The 17912-nt window shown below is 41.7% G+C and overlaps 6 protein-coding genes across 7 annotated transcripts in view; 3 read left to right on the top strand and 3 right to left on the bottom strand.

Annotated features, from left to right (window-relative positions):
* The window catches only part of LOC115735585 (DNA repair protein REV1), an 870695-nt gene that overhangs the window by 240209 nt on the left and 612574 nt on the right, over positions 1-17912 (bottom strand). The gene's annotated exons all lie outside the window — the stretch shown is intronic.
* Positions 888-3376, top strand: LOC115735804 (plastid division protein PDV2). Its single transcript, XM_030667216.2, has 2 exons — positions 888-1490; positions 2623-3376. The coding sequence occupies exons 1-2, from the start codon at positions 1269-1271 to the stop codon at positions 3253-3255; spliced, it is 855 nt and encodes a 284-aa protein (XP_030523076.1). The 5' UTR covers positions 888-1268; the 3' UTR covers positions 3256-3376.
* Positions 3963-5538, top strand: LOC115735807 (non-symbiotic hemoglobin 1). The gene is made up of 6 exons (XM_030667219.1): positions 3963-4118; positions 4219-4371; positions 4456-4579; positions 4703-4817; positions 4940-5056; positions 5239-5538. The coding sequence occupies exons 1-6, from the start codon at positions 4082-4084 to the stop codon at positions 5380-5382; spliced, it is 690 nt and encodes a 229-aa protein (XP_030523079.1). The 5' UTR covers positions 3963-4081; the 3' UTR covers positions 5383-5538.
* On the top strand, positions 6639-7772 carry LOC125312460 (hemoglobin-2). Its single transcript, XM_030667221.2, has 5 exons — positions 6639-6740; positions 6786-6892; positions 7020-7134; positions 7292-7408; positions 7561-7772. The coding sequence occupies exons 2-5, from the start codon at positions 6789-6791 to the stop codon at positions 7684-7686; spliced, it is 462 nt and encodes a 153-aa protein (XP_030523081.1). The 5' UTR covers positions 6639-6740; positions 6786-6788; the 3' UTR covers positions 7687-7772.
* On the bottom strand, positions 13439-14065 carry LOC115735753. Its single transcript, XM_030667147.2, has one exon. It carries the CDS (start codon positions 14012-14014, stop codon positions 13457-13459), a length of 558 nt encoding a protein of 185 aa, XP_030523007.1. The 5' UTR covers positions 14015-14065; the 3' UTR covers positions 13439-13456.
* LOC115735640 lies at positions 15101-16275 on the bottom strand. Its single transcript, XM_030666998.2, has one exon. The coding sequence runs from the start codon at positions 16060-16062 to the stop codon at positions 15304-15306; it is 759 nt and encodes a 252-aa protein (XP_030522858.1). The 5' UTR covers positions 16063-16275; the 3' UTR covers positions 15101-15303.

Here is a 17912-nt window from a genome sequence, read left to right as displayed (position 1 = left end):
CTATTGAATCGATGGCACAAAGATTGGGTTCTGGACCTCAGCATGAGGCTGATGGGCTCATAAGCAAGGTTTGCGAGCATAAGGATGAGGACTGGGTAGTTCTCTTGCCGTTGGGAAAGTGAAGGGGATAGAAGATAATGACAGGATTCATCCAAGACCTGATGTTCCTCGGGCGTTATGTATTTTGGTTGTTGCCACTGATTTTACGGTCAAATTAGAGATAAAGGAGAGATTAGAGATGCAAGACCAATTGTTCGCGTGTCATTCCTTTCGATCCATCACATTGTCCAGAAATTAATCTGTTATGGTCCGACCCCAAACGGATTATTTTGTTTGAGAATTGAATGTTTAAACTCACGTTTCTTAAAATGAATACTCCCGGTTCCCTCCCAATACCTGGTGAAAACAGTGAAAGAAATATGTAGTAGCTTGACTCGCTCTTGGGATTGCTTTTAACTAGGGGTGATCGGTTTCCCATCCAATTCACTCCGGTTCCCGGGCGGTTCAATTATTGGACCGGTCGTATTTGGTTTTGTGATTTTTCATTAAATTTTCCACATTAACGATGTATTCACCGGATCACCTCTCCTTAATTGCATCACGATGTCACTAAATCTAGAAGTTATACTTACTTAGCATTTTAAGCATCAAATAATCACTTTTGAATTTTAGAAATTTAGGAATTTTTTTTAAATAATATATTAGTCGGTCTGGTTTCTTGGACCGACCGTAATCGGTTTTAATTTTATGGAATCGGAGACCAAATCAAGCTGATCGGCCTAGTCCGGTCGGTTTCCAATTCGATTGATCTTTCAGTCTTACTTTTATCCTCTCCATCCTAACCATAAACATTTCAACATATTCCCTGGACTGAACGGGTGTTGAGAGTAATCATAGCATCGTCCTAAAACTAAGGGCATTGAGATCTTTCACTGTCTTCCGGCCCAAACAGGCGAAAAACGAAATTTTATCCATTGCTCCGGAGTGAGCTGTGTCTGGCTAGCAAGCGAGAAAAGCCGAGAGGAGTCATCTGCGGAGACTGCACCAGGATCACTTAAATGCCACAGCGGCTCCAAGTCGTAACGTTTAGCGGCTTTTGTCTGCAAAATCTGCTCCCCACCCCTTTTGACAAATCCAGAAAACCCTTTTCTTTTCCCCGTTCACAAACCCTAACGATAGCTCGTCTGTTTGACAATTGGCGACCCCCGAACGCAAAAAGAAAGAACTTGGAAAGAAAGAAGGGATTTTGAGGGAAGAGCTGTACGGAGATGGAAGAAGAGGGAATTGGGTTGGTGTTGGCGAGAGCCACCGAGCTGAGGTTGAAGATCAGCAACTGCGTCCACAAAGCCACCAGTTCCGCCGCTCCGCCACCGGACGAGAAGCAAGAAGATGGCGAGGTCAACGAAGCAGAGGAAGGGGAAGAAGCAGAGAGGCTCTTCAACATATGCGATGCGCTCGAGGCCCTCGAGTCTCAGCTCTCCTCTTTGCAGGTCGAAGCTCCTTCGCTTCATATTCTGGTTTTTTCCCATTGCAAATTTCCCTAGGTTTTGTTCCCTTTCGCTTGGATTTTGCAAATGCCGGAGCTATTGTTAGCTGCGTATTCTGGAGTGCATCTGTGGGATCATTTTTCACCCTATTTGCTGTTGTTGGTTGTGTTGTAGGGATTCTACTTCATGTTCACTGTTCAGCATAGTGGGCCTTAATTGGAGTATTGGTGGTTTTGTGTGTAACTTTGACTGAATGGCATTGTCCTGTTGATTTACGCATTAGATCTTTTCTCTTTACTAGCTTATTGACTTGCGTGAGATTTTTCGAAACCTTCCCATTATTGTTATATGCTCTCATATTCTTCTAAATCTTTTCCCAAAGGTATCGACGCCATTGCATTGCAGAAGCAACTTGAAATAGTCAGTCTAAAACTCGTCTGGCTTATTTGATAAAATGTCATGTTGTTAGCGTAGGAGCTTCTTCATAGCCTTCAGTTGAAACTGGATGCTAAATGAACTCTTCAATGAGCACTGACGTTAGAGCATTTTGTCGGCATTTTCCTTGATGCGATATGATGAAGTTTCTTCTTTTTCATTGCATATGCAAACGTAGTTGCATATGTCCCATGATCGATCAACTGTGTAGTTGATCGCTTTGTTAGGGACAGTTGGTCCCTTTTTGTTATGTGTCGCTTCCATCCCTTGTAAACAGAGAGAATATTCTGAACAATTTTGCTCCATTTGGCTTGACTCAAGCCACCTATTGTAAAATTTTACTGGACACACTCTCCAAGGCTGGTCTTCGGTCAAGATTTCATTCTTTTTTGCTGAAGCTTCTCTTCTATCCCTCTATTACTTTTCTTAATCTTACATGCACGGGCTACGACAGCCACCCTTGACTAGGTGCAAGTTTTGCTGACGTTTTAAAACTTACACCAATGCAATGCAGAACTCGGTTTTGTTCTTTTGTTATTGTCATGCGAGCATGCAGCTGAGCTTTATTTGACCTCTCAGTGGTCTAGTCTGTGTGTTCTTCGAGCGATCCTCTGTGTTTCAATGGTCATATATACTCGTGCAATAAATTGGGGTAGCTCTGTAATTTATATTACCTGAAAAGATTGATTTTAATGGCCAGGATATGCAACAAAACCACCGGTATGAGAGGGAAGCGGCCCTTGCTGAGATCGAATACAGCCGTAAGATGCTTCTTGATAAGCTCAAGGAGTACAAAGGGGAAGAATTGGAAGTGATTCAAGAGGCCTCTGCTTTTGCTGGAGAGACGGTGCAGCACAACAACGACCTCCTGCTTCCACCATATCCTAGCCGCCCTCCACTTCATCTTTCAAGCTTTTCCCCACGCAAGTCTGTCCGAAATGGGATGATCTCTTCCGATCTGACAAACGAATTAAAGAAGAATATGAATGAGATTGACAAGAATCAGGGGCAAAGCGGGTCAAGAAACCAGGGCCTTCGACTGGGTCATTTCATTGGTTCAGCAGCCAAGACGGTGGCTACTCTTGTTGGTATGATATCAATACTGAGCTTGGCTGGTTTTGGTGCTAAGTCTGAGACAAGCAATGGCCCCTTAAAGCATCTGGGTCTGTTTTTGAGACAAGTAGTTAGCAGTAGCGAACGAGGTGTTCAGTGTCCTCCCGGAAAAGTATTAGTCGTGGAGAACGGGCAGCCTAGATGCCTTGTTAAGGAGAGAGTTGAAGTTCCATTTGAGTCTGTTGTTGCGACATCTGATGTAAACTACGGTTGTGGTTAGTTTTGGTTTTATCGCATCGTCCTGTACATCTTTATTGTATGTGACACAAGTCAGATCGATAATGGCATAATGCTGCGCGATTTTGTCCAATTTCCATATTATTTTCTTCAATTTGATTCTAGTTGGTCTGTTACGTGTGTGTTCTTTTGGCCTGATAATTTGATCTGTTGCCTGACTCGCAAATTCTCTAGCTTCCATTAGCCTCTCTCTCTCTCCAGTGCGACCGCCTTTTATCCTGTGTTTGAACCCCGAGGTTCAGGTGGTGATTTTTAGTTACCGTCAGTAATAGTATGTAAGGGCCATGTTGTGATCCGGGAAGATAACAACATATGAAAACTCCAACCATCAGCTGATGGGAAAATTATAAAAAAGTCATAAATCTATTGTAATTGTGCCACTTCAGTTCTACATTTTTTTTTTGGCCAATTGAGTCCTAAATCTTTTGTAATTATGTCAATTCAGTCCATTTGATGAATTTTGACCGGCCGATGTTGACGTGGACACCAGCCGGCCGGTGACATAATATTGTAATATATTTTTATTTATTTTATTTTTTAAGTGGGGAAAAAGGGGATCTCTGGCGGTCGCTCGCAAAAGTTAAACCGTGCAATTTGGCTCTTCCCAAGCTCGAAAGGGCGGGCTTTAGGCAGTCTCGTAAGGGCAAGCCACTTCTCCAGTTTCTCAGGGAGAACCCAACTGGTGAAGATACATTCAGCCTCATATAGCGAGGGCGGTTCGGTCTTCTCAATAAAAAACATTTGACAATCAGCTCACCTTCAGTTCAGTTCTCCAGTCTCTCTGATCAACAGATCACCAACCAGAAACCATGAATCCCATGGACATCAAGCCTCACGTCTCTCATGGTATTGTCTCCTTAGCTGTCTTCTTTTTTCTGCTTCTGGCTTGATTATTTCTCATGCGTACCTCTCCCTCTGCTTAAGCGAACTATGTTTCGTGCTGTAGGAACTGAAGTTCCTGCCTTTGCATGTGGGACTATTCCAATGCCCAAATCTGGGTCAAGACTCGTGCATCAGGGTCAGTCCAACGAGCTTTCATGTATCAAAAGAGATGGATGGTTGGGCAGGCTCAGATGTCGAAATTCGCAGCCGCTTAGAGGTAAGGAAAATGAGCTCTGTTATCTTCTATGCAGATGTCATTTTATACTCCCGGCCTTTGAGAGTATATCTTCACCTGTAAAAGGTGTGGAGAGGATTAAAAAGTGGGAAGTTAGAGCCTTCACAGAGGAACAGGAAGCTCTAGTCCTAAAGTCATGGAATTCAATGAAGAAGAATGGTGCTGAACTGGGCCTCAAGTTCTTCCTCAGGTGATGACCACAGCTGCTAAGCATGACAGCTTCATTTCTTTAGCACATCACAAATATTCTCACAAAGTTGTGTTTAAATAAGGATCGACCATAATGTGGTTTGATTTCACATGAATTGAGCAGAGTCTTTGAGATTGCACCGTCAGCCAAGAAGCTATTTTCGTTCCTGAGAGATTCAGATGTTCCTCCGGAGCAAAACCCGAAGCTCAAGGCCCATGCCATGACCGTATTTGTTATGGTCAGAGTTCAGTTTTTCACCCACTGATCATTTTGTTAGGGATGATCCCAAATTTGAATGCTCTTTTCGGCATTCGTTCAAGCTTCAGTTATTCTGATATGGTCGTTCATGCTGCTCGACAGACTTGTGAATCGGCCATACAACTTCGTAAAGCCGGAAAAGCTACCGTGAGAGAGTCCAATTTAAAAGACTTGGGTGCTACTCATTTCCAATACAATGTGGTGGACGAACATTTCGAGGTAAGATTCCAATCATTTGTATCTGTCTTGTGTAGTTTTTATTCGATGAAGGTACTCATGTGAAGGATCCTAAGGCAAAAAGGGGTGTTGTATAATCCAGTGAACTCAAAAGATAAAGATTGTTTTTCCATCGTTCATGCACTCATGGAGCAATGTTTAACATGGTGCTTTGCATTTTGCAGGTTGTGAAGTTTGCATTGTTGGAAATCATCAAAGAGGCGGTGCCGGAGATGTGGTCACCCGAGATGAAGAGTGCATGGGGAGAAGCTTACGATCAGTTGGCAGCCGCGATCAAGAGCGAAATGAAGCCTCAGATTTCTACCTGATAGTTACCCACCCCACCCACTACGAGAGAGTTCTGCTGAATCTCGAGGAGATGTGACAGTAATGTATGAAGTTGTCTTCAATGATCCTGCATAATGCTGCTTCTCTTTTTTGTGATTGTACAGTTTAATCAGTGATCGCCCGAATTCTTCCCTTCTCAAGTTCGTGCTACATTTGACAAATTCCATGGTTCTAATGAAGGTAATAAGACTTGATTAGTGAACCAGAATGAATAGCAGCAAGACAGTAGGAACAAACAACCGTACCTCTGTCCAAAACATGGGACGAGACCTGATGACAAAGACCCACCGATCATCCAACGTTGATCTTTGCAGTAGAAAAATTCAAGTTTGAGAGCAGATGCGGGAATCCGGATGGCTTATATTCGGTCCAATCAATCATAACTTTAAGTGCTTACATAGAAGAAAACAGATCATGGGTAAAGTGAATGTTGCTTCTACCGAGGGCATGGCGGCTGTCTCAATGTTTTGTGCTCAATTATTGGACCCCAACCTTCTAATTAATCAAACCAGAAACTAAGAATCAGTCATCTAATTAGAAAAAAGATGGTTTGTATTTGTCTGGAGAAGACGCGGCACTCCTGAATGAGTCTTAGGCTTCTAGTACAAGGCTTTACTCGATCTCGAGTCTCAGAAAAGTCCAATTTAAACCATGATTGAGCTGCGTTTGATATGGCGATCAAGGGCATGAGCTCTCAAGACTCACGAGATCACAAATTCGGTGGTTACTTGACTCAATTTCTCGAGCTATTGTATGACTGAAAAAGGTACATCAAGTATTTTCTAGTCCTTTGTGAACGTGTCTTTGGTTCGGTTGAAGATAAAACTTAGCCTGGTGCACGAAAACGAAGCATACCACGTAGCCGCGAGACAGAAAATTGATTCCCAAAGTGATTTTGCTCTTCTAGGTTGGAGTCATTTTCTTTATACTCCGACATTGAGTTTGTTCATTCTAAGGGAAACATAATTAGAAACAATAAAAGGAAAGAGGCCTCCTTTATCAGTATTATCAACACAAAAAGATCAGAAGTTAAAACTGTCAACCATGGCCTATCACTTGGTCAAAACCTCAAAACTGTGTACCCTTTGGACAGCGGACAGCCCCTGGTTTTCTTGCATGTGACGGCTCAATCTCAAACATTATCAGCCAAAGGAAAGAAATTGAATCCAAGTTTGACACAAATTGGATTGAGCATGGCTTCTCAGTGCCATGAAGAGCCACTCTCCATGCTCATGGCCTCACCCCATAAAAACCCACAGTTCATTCCAAGATTGCTTCAGCAAACCTAAACCATTTCAAATCCAACCTCTTGATTAGGAGTACTATTTGCTCAGTTTCTCAAAAAACCCACTTTCCATAGGCAAAAAAGAGAAGTAAAAAGAACCAAATGGAAGGAAGAGTTTTCACAGAAGAGCAGGAAGCTTTGGTGGTGAAGTCATGGAGTGTGATGAAGAAGAATGCGGCAGAACTGGGTCTCAAATTCTTCTTGAAGTAAGCCCATCTTCGTCTCTGTCCGTGTGCGACAAACTCGAACGATTTGTAAATTTTCCATCAATGTTCATTCATGTTGTGTGATCTGAATGTAGAGGAAGAAAATGATTGGTTACTTCATGTGCAGGATATTTGAGATTGCCCCATCAGCCCGGAAGGTGTTCCCATTCCTGAGGGACTCAAATGTTCCCCTCGAACAGAATCCTAAGCTCAAGACCCATGCCATGTCTGTTTTCATTATGGTAAAACCAAAGCCCACCTCAACCTTATCATCCTCATGACTATTGGTTTGATCTTTTGCGTTCATTACTTCCATTCAATGATGCCTCGTCCAATTTTATATCACACGGTTCTTCTCCTGATCAATCAACTCCCCTTTGGCACTCTTTTTGCTACTAGACCTGTGAATCAGCGGCGCAGCTCCGGAAAGCGGGCAAAGTCACGGTGAGAGAGTCGAGCCTGAAGAAACTGGGCTCCGTCCACCACGAAAGCGGCGTGGCCGACGAACATTTCGAGGTACAGTAACGCGAACGCGCACTCATATGATTAACCCCTTTTGCTGGTGTCGATTTTTCGGGGTCTTGTTCAAAATTTGCATCAAGTGCTGTTGGCATAACTTGGGAGAAGCTGCTGTTGTGACCATGACCATGTATGTCAAATTGAGGCAGGTGACGAAATATGCACTGATGGAGACCATAAAAGAAGCGGTTCCGGAGATGTGGTGCCCGGAAATGAAGAGTGCTTGGGGGGAAGCTTATGACCAGCTCGTTGCTGCTATCAAATCTGAAATGTAGCCTTTAAACTTTTCCTAGTGTTCCTTCATAGAATCTGAACGCAAAATAAGTAATAATAAAGAAAGTAAGGCTGTGATTTGTATGTCCATTTCTTTTTTCTTTTTTTTTTGCGGACAAGAAAGGGAAGATCAGACCCATACAAATGCATCATCATCCAAAAGATGAACATCCCAAAATAGGCCAGAGAAGACGCTTTTAGCAAGCTTCCAGTTTCTGCCGCCAACTTTTCTGCCTAGGATTTCTCTCCCTCTTCCCGCCACCTCCCTTCTTTTTCTCTGTAAATCGGCTTATATGATAGTGACTTTGTGACCGACAGATATCAATTTGCGATTACTCTCTCCCAATCTAGAGTTAAATTTAAATTTGGGTACTCTTCTATTCCGATTTAGAAATAGATCTGGAATTTGCAAGGCGTTTTTTTCACGCTCTCTCAACCTATTGAGATTGTTGTTATGTTTGCACGGTGATAGTGCCGGGCACATCGAATCTAAGCGCGCACCATTTTTTGGCAAAGCCGTAACTACTGAAGAGAGATTTTTAGGTGTGTGCTCATCACCGATGATGATGCAAGATTCAATGATCGGCCGCCGATTGTACTTTGATGCGATTATAGATCCATCCTTGAAGATTAAGTGAGCAGCAGGCCACGTCCACTCATCACCACGTATTACTGAAGACACCTTGGCATGGAGAGGCAAGGAGGAATCATGGATGGCCCTTGGAAGATAAAACTTCAGATAAGAATGCCAGCTATCATGCCTCAAATGAAGTGTTTTTCCCCATTTCCAGACCAAGTGCTTAACAATTAACACGAGGTTTCAAAAGAGACTTAGCTTTGAGTATCTTTCTCCAAGCATACGTGCAGTCATGTTTAGGCATTATTGCCCGGACAAAGACGCCCCTCAAGAAGATACCGTTTAGTCCAAGCTACCCATACGATCCAGACATCAACAGCAATCTCCATAAGTTCTTGAAAATGCAAACTGAATTCCACGTGATAATATCAATGACTCAAGCAAAGTTGCTTTAAATAAATTAAGAATGTTCGCCAATAATTTTCCAAACCTTATTTACTTAACAAACAAGTAAATCGATTGATAAATCCCATATTGAAGAATTGATGTAGTGTGTAATATTTAATACATTTTAATTGGCGCATAAATCACTGTTTTAAGTTTTTGCATAAAGATGGGTCCAATTAGATATGTTAACAAGCTTAGACTGAAGCTCCCTCTTGGCAAGATCTCCCCAAGCGAATGTGTCGGACCTGCTTTTATTTTATCAATTAAATGGCTCGAAGTGGATCTTATTTCATATAAGGGCCCGAAATGCCCTTCTTTGAAGACCAAAGGACATTTTCATCAATTACTGTTTGTTTTTGCGATTTTTTCCCTTTTTTTTTTTTTTTTTTTTTTTTTTCTGTTTCCTCCCCCTCTCCTCTCCTCTCCTCCCCTAGCCATCGCGGGCCTCGAGCGACCGCCGCCCTCGCCGGCATTTTGCGAGCGACCCTCGGCCTCACTTAGGCCGATGTTGGGCGACCCTCGCCCAAGCTTGACATCGGGCCGGACGAGGGCGACGATCCGGTTGAGCTAGACATGGCCACAGGCTGGTTTGGACTCGGAATCGGCCCGTGGAATAACCGAAACCGACCTATTGATCGAGACCGGCGGTTCCGAATAGGAACCGGCCCGGCCCCTCACGGGCCGGTTTCGATTTAAAAAAATTAAGAATCGACCCAAAAAAAAATGTGGCTGGCCGCCGGCTCCATTGGGGAAAGAGCCATGGCTCTTTCCCCCCCCCACCCGGGCCCACCACCCCCCCTCCCCTCCCCCCTCTTTTCTTCTTATGGCCGCTGCAATCCCTCCCCCTCCCCCCCTTTTATTTTTTTCTCACAAATTCTCTCAATTCTCAATTCTCTCAATACGTTCAATCCTAGCTCAATTGTCTCAATTTTAAAAATCACCTTTCCGTTCAATTATTTGAAAAAAATAGCAAGTGGAAGCAGAGTTGGCAATAGAGGAAAGGACCCGATGTCTATGGGGATGAGGGAATTCGATTATCCTCAACATCATGCTCAATATGATTCTCGTGAGTTTGCATGTTGGGTAGACAATGATGATAATATCAACTATGTTCCCAACGTCAAGCACGACCCAATGCAAAAAAGTTTTCATCCTCCTATCGGCGTCGAAGAAACGTCGACAAAGAAAGGAGTCGAACGGCACGCCCGGGAGAGTACATCCAACTTATGACAATACTTCGACAAGGTACATGTAAGCGGAGACAAATATAAAATAAATTGTAAATATTATACGAAATCATACAATTTTAATAAAGGAGACGGATATGGAACATACCGTCGTCATCTAACGCAAAAACATGCAATGCAAATGGGGATCGACACCAGGCAACAAAAAATTTCCGAATACACCAATCATAACACTTTTCCTTTATTTCGTTATAGTGATGAACTTTACAAAGAAACATTAGCTCAATATGTTGCCATTGAACATTTACTTTTTACTATTGGTGAAAATTTTGGTTTGAATTTTTTGATCAACACTACATATACTCCGTAAGCAAAACCTGTTCCGAGAACTCCTCTTAAACGAGAACTTTTTAGGGTGTATAAAAAAAAAAAAGCTTTGCAATTTTTTTTTGCAGATTTCAATGGACGTATGCATATAGATAGCGATATTTAGAGCGATCCTTGGCAAATTCATTCTTATATGGGTATCATATATAATTGGATATGTGACGATTGGAACATTCAAAAAAGAATACTTGCATTTCGAGTGTTTGATGAAAGGCATATTACTAATAATATTTATAGAATAATTAGGCAAGTTTTAGAAGAATATAATTTGATTAATAAAGCTTTTTCAGTTGGTTTTGATAATACTGCGTCAAATACCACTTTCATTCCCGATTTAGAAAATATTTGTAAATCCTCTTTTAGCAGATAATTTTTTCACATTAGATGTGATTGCCATGTTTTAAATTTATTTGTACAAGATGGTTTATGAACTTTTGAGACTTTTCTCACTCCAATAAAGAGAGCAATTAAATTTTTATAGAGTCGTCCCCAAGTTATAAAAGAATGTGGCATATTTTGTAAATCACATGGACAAAAATGAAAAAGATTTTCAAAAGATGTTCCGACTCATTAGAATTCTACTTACGAGTTGCTTCATCAATCTTTTACTTGTAAATGTTTATTATGTACGTTTATTTCGAATAATATTTTTGAAATTACTTTACTCCCTCAAGATTGGATTGTTTGCAAAAAAAATTTAGATTTTTTGAAAGTTTTTGATGATGCAACTTATATTTTATCTGGTGTTTATTATCCTACTACGCATTTATTTTTAATAGAGTGTGTTAACATTACTGGTATTTTTTGTGAATATGAGCAAGATTTTCAATTAGCTCCGACTATTATAGCTATGAAAGCAAAATGATTGCATTATTATGCCTGCATTCTTCTTATTTATTTGGTTGCTATTGTTTTTGTATCACATACTAAATTAGATGGTTTGTATGATTATCTAAATGATTATTACTATGATTATTTACATTTGAATGAAACAGTAGATATTAAAACTATACAAGTAGAGGTTAAAAACGCTATAGTATTATTTTATAATGAATTTTGTAGTAGATATGGTTTAGGTGATAGTGGATCTTCTCAACCTAGTGCCTCACAAGGGACGAGAGTGGTAGACTTAGTAGATGATACAATCTACTAATTAATAGATAAAAAAGACAAAATGGAGCAACATGTAATATTTTCGAATTAGAAAATTATTTAACCATTGCTTTTGAGTTCCGTGATTTCGAACACAACACAGATTTCAAAATTCTGAAGTGGTGGAAGACTCATTCAACCCAATTCCCAACCCTCACTCTCATCGCAAGACAGATGTTAGCAACCCATTTTTCAACGGTTGCGATTAAATAAGCATTTAGCATTGAAGGATTAATTTTGGACGACCGCCGTTCAAGATTAAATTCGGATGTTGTGGAGACTCAAGCTTGTGTCTATGATAGGATCAAGGCTAAATTTCGACAACAAGAGCTGGATCGAGATGACGAATTATTCAATGATGATAGTAGAGATATCACCAACACGGGTACCGCAATAGGTAGCGACGATTGACGATGAGGTAAGTTGGGGTTATCAAAGGTAAAAGAATTATATGAGCTTTGATTCTTATATTCCCAAGAAGATATGTAGGCGCTTAATGATAATTCATTAAGTTCAAGCCCATTCTATTTCCTTTTTTTTTTTTTTCCAAATTTGATTACAATGTACAATTTGACTATAATTTATAATTGATAATTTATTATTATTATTATTTATTTATTATTTTAAATTAAATTTTAAATTTGAAACCGGAACCGGGCCTTGAACCGGTTCCCGTTCCATCATGGTCATGAATTGGAACCGTCCATTCATAAATTAGAACCGGCAGTTCACGACCCGTGGCCATGTCTAGGTTGAGCTTGACCTCGTCCCTGACGAAGATCAATGGCAGCACGTCCGTGAGCTCCTTGTAGCTCTATGTGGGCCTCGCCGCTTCGAACTGAGACTTAAAGTCCACGTCCACTATCAGCCTCGTCGTTTAATGGTGCTGGTGGTAATTTTGATGGCCATCCTCGTCCTTGGTCAACACGTCGATGTACTAAAAATCCCCCTTTTGAATAACAGAGAAATTAAATGTCAGCTAGTTCAGATTTAGCTTACTTTCCGATGCATGAAAGATTACAATTCATGATACCCTCTTCCATATTTGTGCTAAATCACACATTTTTCCAAGTGTTCGGCAAAAAACGATTGAGTTCATGAATGAAAAAGAAGCGAATTTTCCCAGTTATTTCTTAAATATACTCAATTCATGAAACCGAAGGGCCTCGAGTACGAGCTCATTATTGAAGACTTGAAGAAGGGAAGAGCTAGTTGCTTCCGAAGTCGAACCCAGTGCACAAGAAGGTTCCGTTGCTTTTGGATAATGGGGTCGGGATTTCATAGTCGCAACCGATTCCGGAGTACCATTGCGGAACCCGATGCTGGCCCAAGCGAGGGCGAGGGTCGCCCATGCCGGCCTTAGGCAGCAGAGTCCCGATGCTGGCCCAAGCAAGGGTTAGGGTCGCCCGACGCAGGCCATGGCGGCCGTCGTCCGAGGCCGCATTGGTTGGGGTAGGAGAGGAGAGGAGAGGAGAGGAGGGGAGGGGAGGGGAGGGGAGGGGAAAAAGAAAAGGAAAACAGAAAAAAGAAAAAATTATAAAAAAAGAGTAAAGAACAAAAATGCCCGACCCTTCTTTAAAATAAATAAAGTACTTCGAGTCATTGTTTGAAATAAGATCTACTTCGAGCTCTTAATTAAGAAAATGATGGTATTTAGGGCCCTTAATTGAAATTTTTCCTAATTTAGTTGAAATTTCTTGTCCACTTTTAGCGAGACAATTACCAAAAAAATTCTAAACCTGTTGTAATTGTGTCAATTCATTTATAAATTTTTTTTTTTTTGGCCAATTGATTCATAAAATTTTTGCATTTATGCTTATTCAATCCATTTGATCAACTATGGCTGGTCACGTGAAAAATGAGAAAAGACTAGCAGCATGCATGTTAAGTTACACTCCTTAGGTATTGCATTGCATGGCCCAAAATACATATTGCTCTTAGGTTCGCCATATGTACCCAAGGACAAAGTTACACCTATACTGCCATCAAAACTTTGGCCCAAAACGAGAAGTGCTATCGAAATTATTCGTCTTCCTCCGAAATAATACTCAGCTTTGCCTTAATACTGCGTCCACGGCGTCCGCCGTGACTACCGCTCCTCCCTCTTCTCTTCACCGGCGGTCTTCCATCCCCGGCGCCACCGGCAAGAGAGATTTTATTGCGACGTTCCGTTCTCACATCTCTCGTGCTCGCAAGCACCACTGGCTCGACCACTCTTTTGCTATCACACCCACATCTACGTGCACTGTACGCCCGTTTCGCTTGATCCTTGCTCATCCCCAAGGCCAAGCTCGCTTTCACGGCCAAATCAGCCATCTCGGCCGGCCCGAGAGGGCTATCCAGCCAGCTCACCGGCAGCACGAAGTAGAGCTGCCCCGGCAGGAGATCCTCCTCGGAGTCGACGGCCGAGACGGCGTCATCGTAGTCCATGTCATCTGAGTCGCATATGAAGCACGCGGGGTTCTTCTGAAGCACGTGCGATGCCTTCACGGGGTACGAGAACTCCTGGAGCCGCCCGTCATGGAGGACGAGCTTCACGGTGGCCACGGACGTCGACTCGCTCGAGCTGCAGATCCCCATGTCTTCTAGGGTTGAGCTTGCGATCCGACGGGGGGGTGAAAATGTTAGAGAAGGAATGTCGCGCGCTTTTTGACATGGTCCGTTGGATAACGATGTAATTTCGTAATTTGTTTGTTTCGATTGTCGTTAGTTTTTATTAATTGCTTGACGGGGATATATTTCGGTACCTTTCCTTGGACGCCACATTGGATTGCTCGCCTTCCTGTCTCATTACATAGACCCGGAAAAGAAAATAAAGGTCGGGTATTATCGTTCTTCCGAACAACGATTGATATAAACTAAGCCATTGATAGTGCAGAATACTTGGAAGAGTTTACGCAATTTCGAGAGCGGACCAACGTGGATATCGTGATTTTTTTTCGTATGTAAATGATTAGCTTGGTCTAGTAGAAAGAGTTTGGAAACGATTTCCATTTTCTAAATTCTCCAGCGAAAATAGTGAATCTCAATCGAGGTCAAGAAGCCAATGATCATCGACCTAGAATAACCCGACAATAAAGGTAAAAATGTAACTTATATATACAGGACTATAGTGTAATAAATGAAGTTGCAAAATAATGTGAAGGTTCCTTCAAAGTCTGGCTATCAACGCATGCCACGCCAACTTTATGGAATAAATCCAAAGGAGGATTCTTCCATTAACATTACAACAACATTAAGATATGCAATATGTTCGCGCCATGAAAACCATTTCTTCTGTCACTTCCCATGATTAAGACATATGATATCAACTTGCGATCAACTACAAGTATTGCGACAGTAATTGGATTTCTCTCTTTTTTTTTTTTTTTTTTTTTGGAACAAAGGCCATCGTTGGAATTTCACATGCATAGGGTTTTCCAATGGAATAATGGACTTAAGAATAAGAGAGTAATAAAATGACATCTAACTATAAGCAGCTCCCTTTCGTAAGTTTCAATAATTCATAACATGCTACAAATGTTAAGAGGTTCGAGGGAAAAAAAAAAAGAGGTAATTAGATTCGGCTACCTTACCTAACTCGGGTTCGACCGGGTTCGTTCGCTCTCTCTTTTTTCTTTTTGAAGTATTTTTTCGAGAATGTCTTGAATGAAAACCTTGCCTTTGGAGAGAACGTGAATGAAAAACTAAAGCACGGTGAACAAGTCTATTCACAATAGAGGAGTTCGGACACTTTGGATTATAACCTAATAAAGACCGTATCATCATGCATGCACGCACCATCTGGACACCACCCAGATCTTGGATGCGTTATTCATCATGTCCCTTACTAGCAAACTCACAATCCAGTCCGATTAAATCGCCGCCGGTCACGCCCGAGACATGAGCGAGCCGATAACACCAGCGATGAGGGTTGTCGGGTCGCCTAACACCGCGGATATCACAAACTGAAGAGCCAGGCCCGCCATCTCGCAACACGTCTTTTTGTTGCTCCTGCTCCTGTTATGTGGTGTCTGGAGCGTGTCCTTCAACCTGGGGATTCTCGTCGGAAGCCCTCTCCTAGTCCCCCAGCCGCCGCCGCCGCTGCCGCCTTTCCCAAGCCCGACGTATATGTCATGCCAACTCTCCACCAACATCTCCCTCACACAAGCCACGTGCAAATTGTACCTCTTGCAGCTGGACCTGTAGCTCCAGCTCCTGCCTTTCTTCCCACACTTAAGGCAAGGCGCGCTCACCTTCCTATACAGGTAGAGCTTCACGTCGCCGTCGTCCAGCACCATCGGAAGCTTCGCGCAGCACGGGTGGAGGTCGAACCCGCAGGCCTGGCAGTGGTACACGAACCCCGTCACGTCCTTCTCACAGGCGTTGCAGTACCGAGGCCCGTCCTCCGCCGGCGGCCTGGACAGGAACTGGAAGGAGCACTTGGGGTAGAAGGGGTGGGATATGGTCGTGGACGGGAGGGCGCAGTGGGAGTGGAGGTCGTAGTCGCACCAGGGGCAGCTGTAGCGCGACCCGATGCCGATCTCCTTGCACCCGTCGCACTTGAACGGGGACTCGGTGTACTCGAACTTGAGGACGTGCTGGGGGTGGCTGAAGTGGGAGATTTCATGGTACTTCATGGTGGACATTTGGTATGGAAAGAGCAGAGGTTGATGAGGGGGGATTTTAACGAAGGGTTAGTCTCTCTTGTCTTTCTCTTTCTCCTCGGCGTGCTGGTGAAGGAAGGGAAGGAATTATGCTTCCGGGGATGGTGGTGATGGTTGTAAATTGAGTGTACACAAGAGAATAAGTTGCCGTCAGGAAGGGAAAGTGGAGACACAAGGCATAATTTTTTGGTCGTGTCCCACATGGATAATTGCGACTTTCACTTTGCACGATCAATCAGCTTCTTCTGATGCATATATATTACATACAAAGGAAAACATATCGAAATGTTTCCAAAACCAAACAAAATATGTTAAAAGGGACTATGCTCAAATTTCGTTTGCTTGAACTAAATTGTAAGTGTGTTAATTCAGTTCTAAATCTTTTTCATTTTTAACAATTAAATTCTTAACCTTTTATATTTGTGTCAATTTAGTCCATCCGTCTAACTTTAGCTGGCCGGAATTAAAGTGGACACCAGCCGGCATTGCCCTGTCTATTTTTGATAATATTTTAACATTTTTTCCTGAATTTTTACTTTTACTTTTACTTTTACTTTTTTACTTTATTTTTTTTTTCATTCTTCTTCTTCCTCTAGCCGGTGATCGAATTGGCGATCGGCTAGAGTCGAGGCTCGACGAGAGCGAGGTCAAGCCTCGCCCCCTCTAGCCGATTGCCGGATTGGGGACCGGCTGGAGGAAGGAGAAGAAAAAAAAAATTCAAAGTTAATAATATACTGTTAAAAAGTGTCCACGTCGGCGCCGGCCAACTAAATTGATTGAATTTACATAAATGCAAAAAGCTTAGGACTCAATTGTTAAAAAAAAATGTTGAGGGCTGCATTGACACAATTGTAATAGATTTAAGACTTTTTTGATAATTTTCCCATAATTTAGCCTAGATGCGATAAGACAGCATTACTTCTTCGAAATTCGCAATTAAAGAGAATGAATTTTTTGAAGCCGTAAAGTTAAAGGGCACACCAACATTTAATAAAAAAACAAAAAACCTATAGAATTATTCAGTAAATTTATTCGCCAGAGCATATTGAACTTTAGAATGTATTATTGAGGCATTTTTCTCGAGGATCAGTGCTTAATCTAGAAACTTTCAGGCGAATACAGAACATGGCATATCGGTGGGTATTTCATCCTCTCAACAGAATCAGAACAAAAATAATCTACATCCAGCAATTAATCGTTGTTTAGTAGGGCCAGAGCGACTAAGGTATATGGAATGGAATCCTATCGATAAGCTAAGAATATGTGGTTGCCTTAATAATAGTCGGAGAATATTTTTGCCTATCACTACAATTACTTGATCTAAGAAAAAAACATAACTTAAATGCGACGGCGAATTGTTCTCAGTTCATATATGTACAGATAAAAAGTCCCCTCCACTTCTAATATTACCCTCTCGGAGTTAAAATAACACATATCCACATATGCTTAAAATATCATATGCCGTTGTAAATTCACACGTCGTATAAACTTACTTTTGGAATTCCTCTAAGGAAAAAGGAAAATCAAAGACTTTACTTTGATTACACAATTATCTTCTTTCTTTCTTTCTTTCTTTTTTTGTCTTTCCATAATAAAGTGGAAAAAGATTTTTTTTTTAAGGTTTTTTTTCCTGTTGAGCATGGTTTAATTAATTAATTTCTGGTACCCGAAATCGATAACTTCCGCACGAAGATCACCTTCTTCTTTTTTTTTTTGCTTTTGCAAAGGCTCAAAATGTAATTAACATACTCCCTTGGACTTTATCTTAAGCGTACGTGTTTGCATTTTGTCATATGCTTTAACCTCTTCTGATGCAACCAAATTCTAAAATG

This window comes from Rhodamnia argentea, chromosome 11 (assembly GCF_020921035.1).
Source record: "Rhodamnia argentea isolate NSW1041297 chromosome 11, ASM2092103v1, whole genome shotgun sequence".
NCBI lineage: Eukaryota > Viridiplantae > Streptophyta > Magnoliopsida > Myrtales > Myrtaceae > Rhodamnia > Rhodamnia argentea.
Note: the sequence above shows the minus strand (reverse complement) of the source record. Positions and strands in the feature narration are given on the sequence as shown.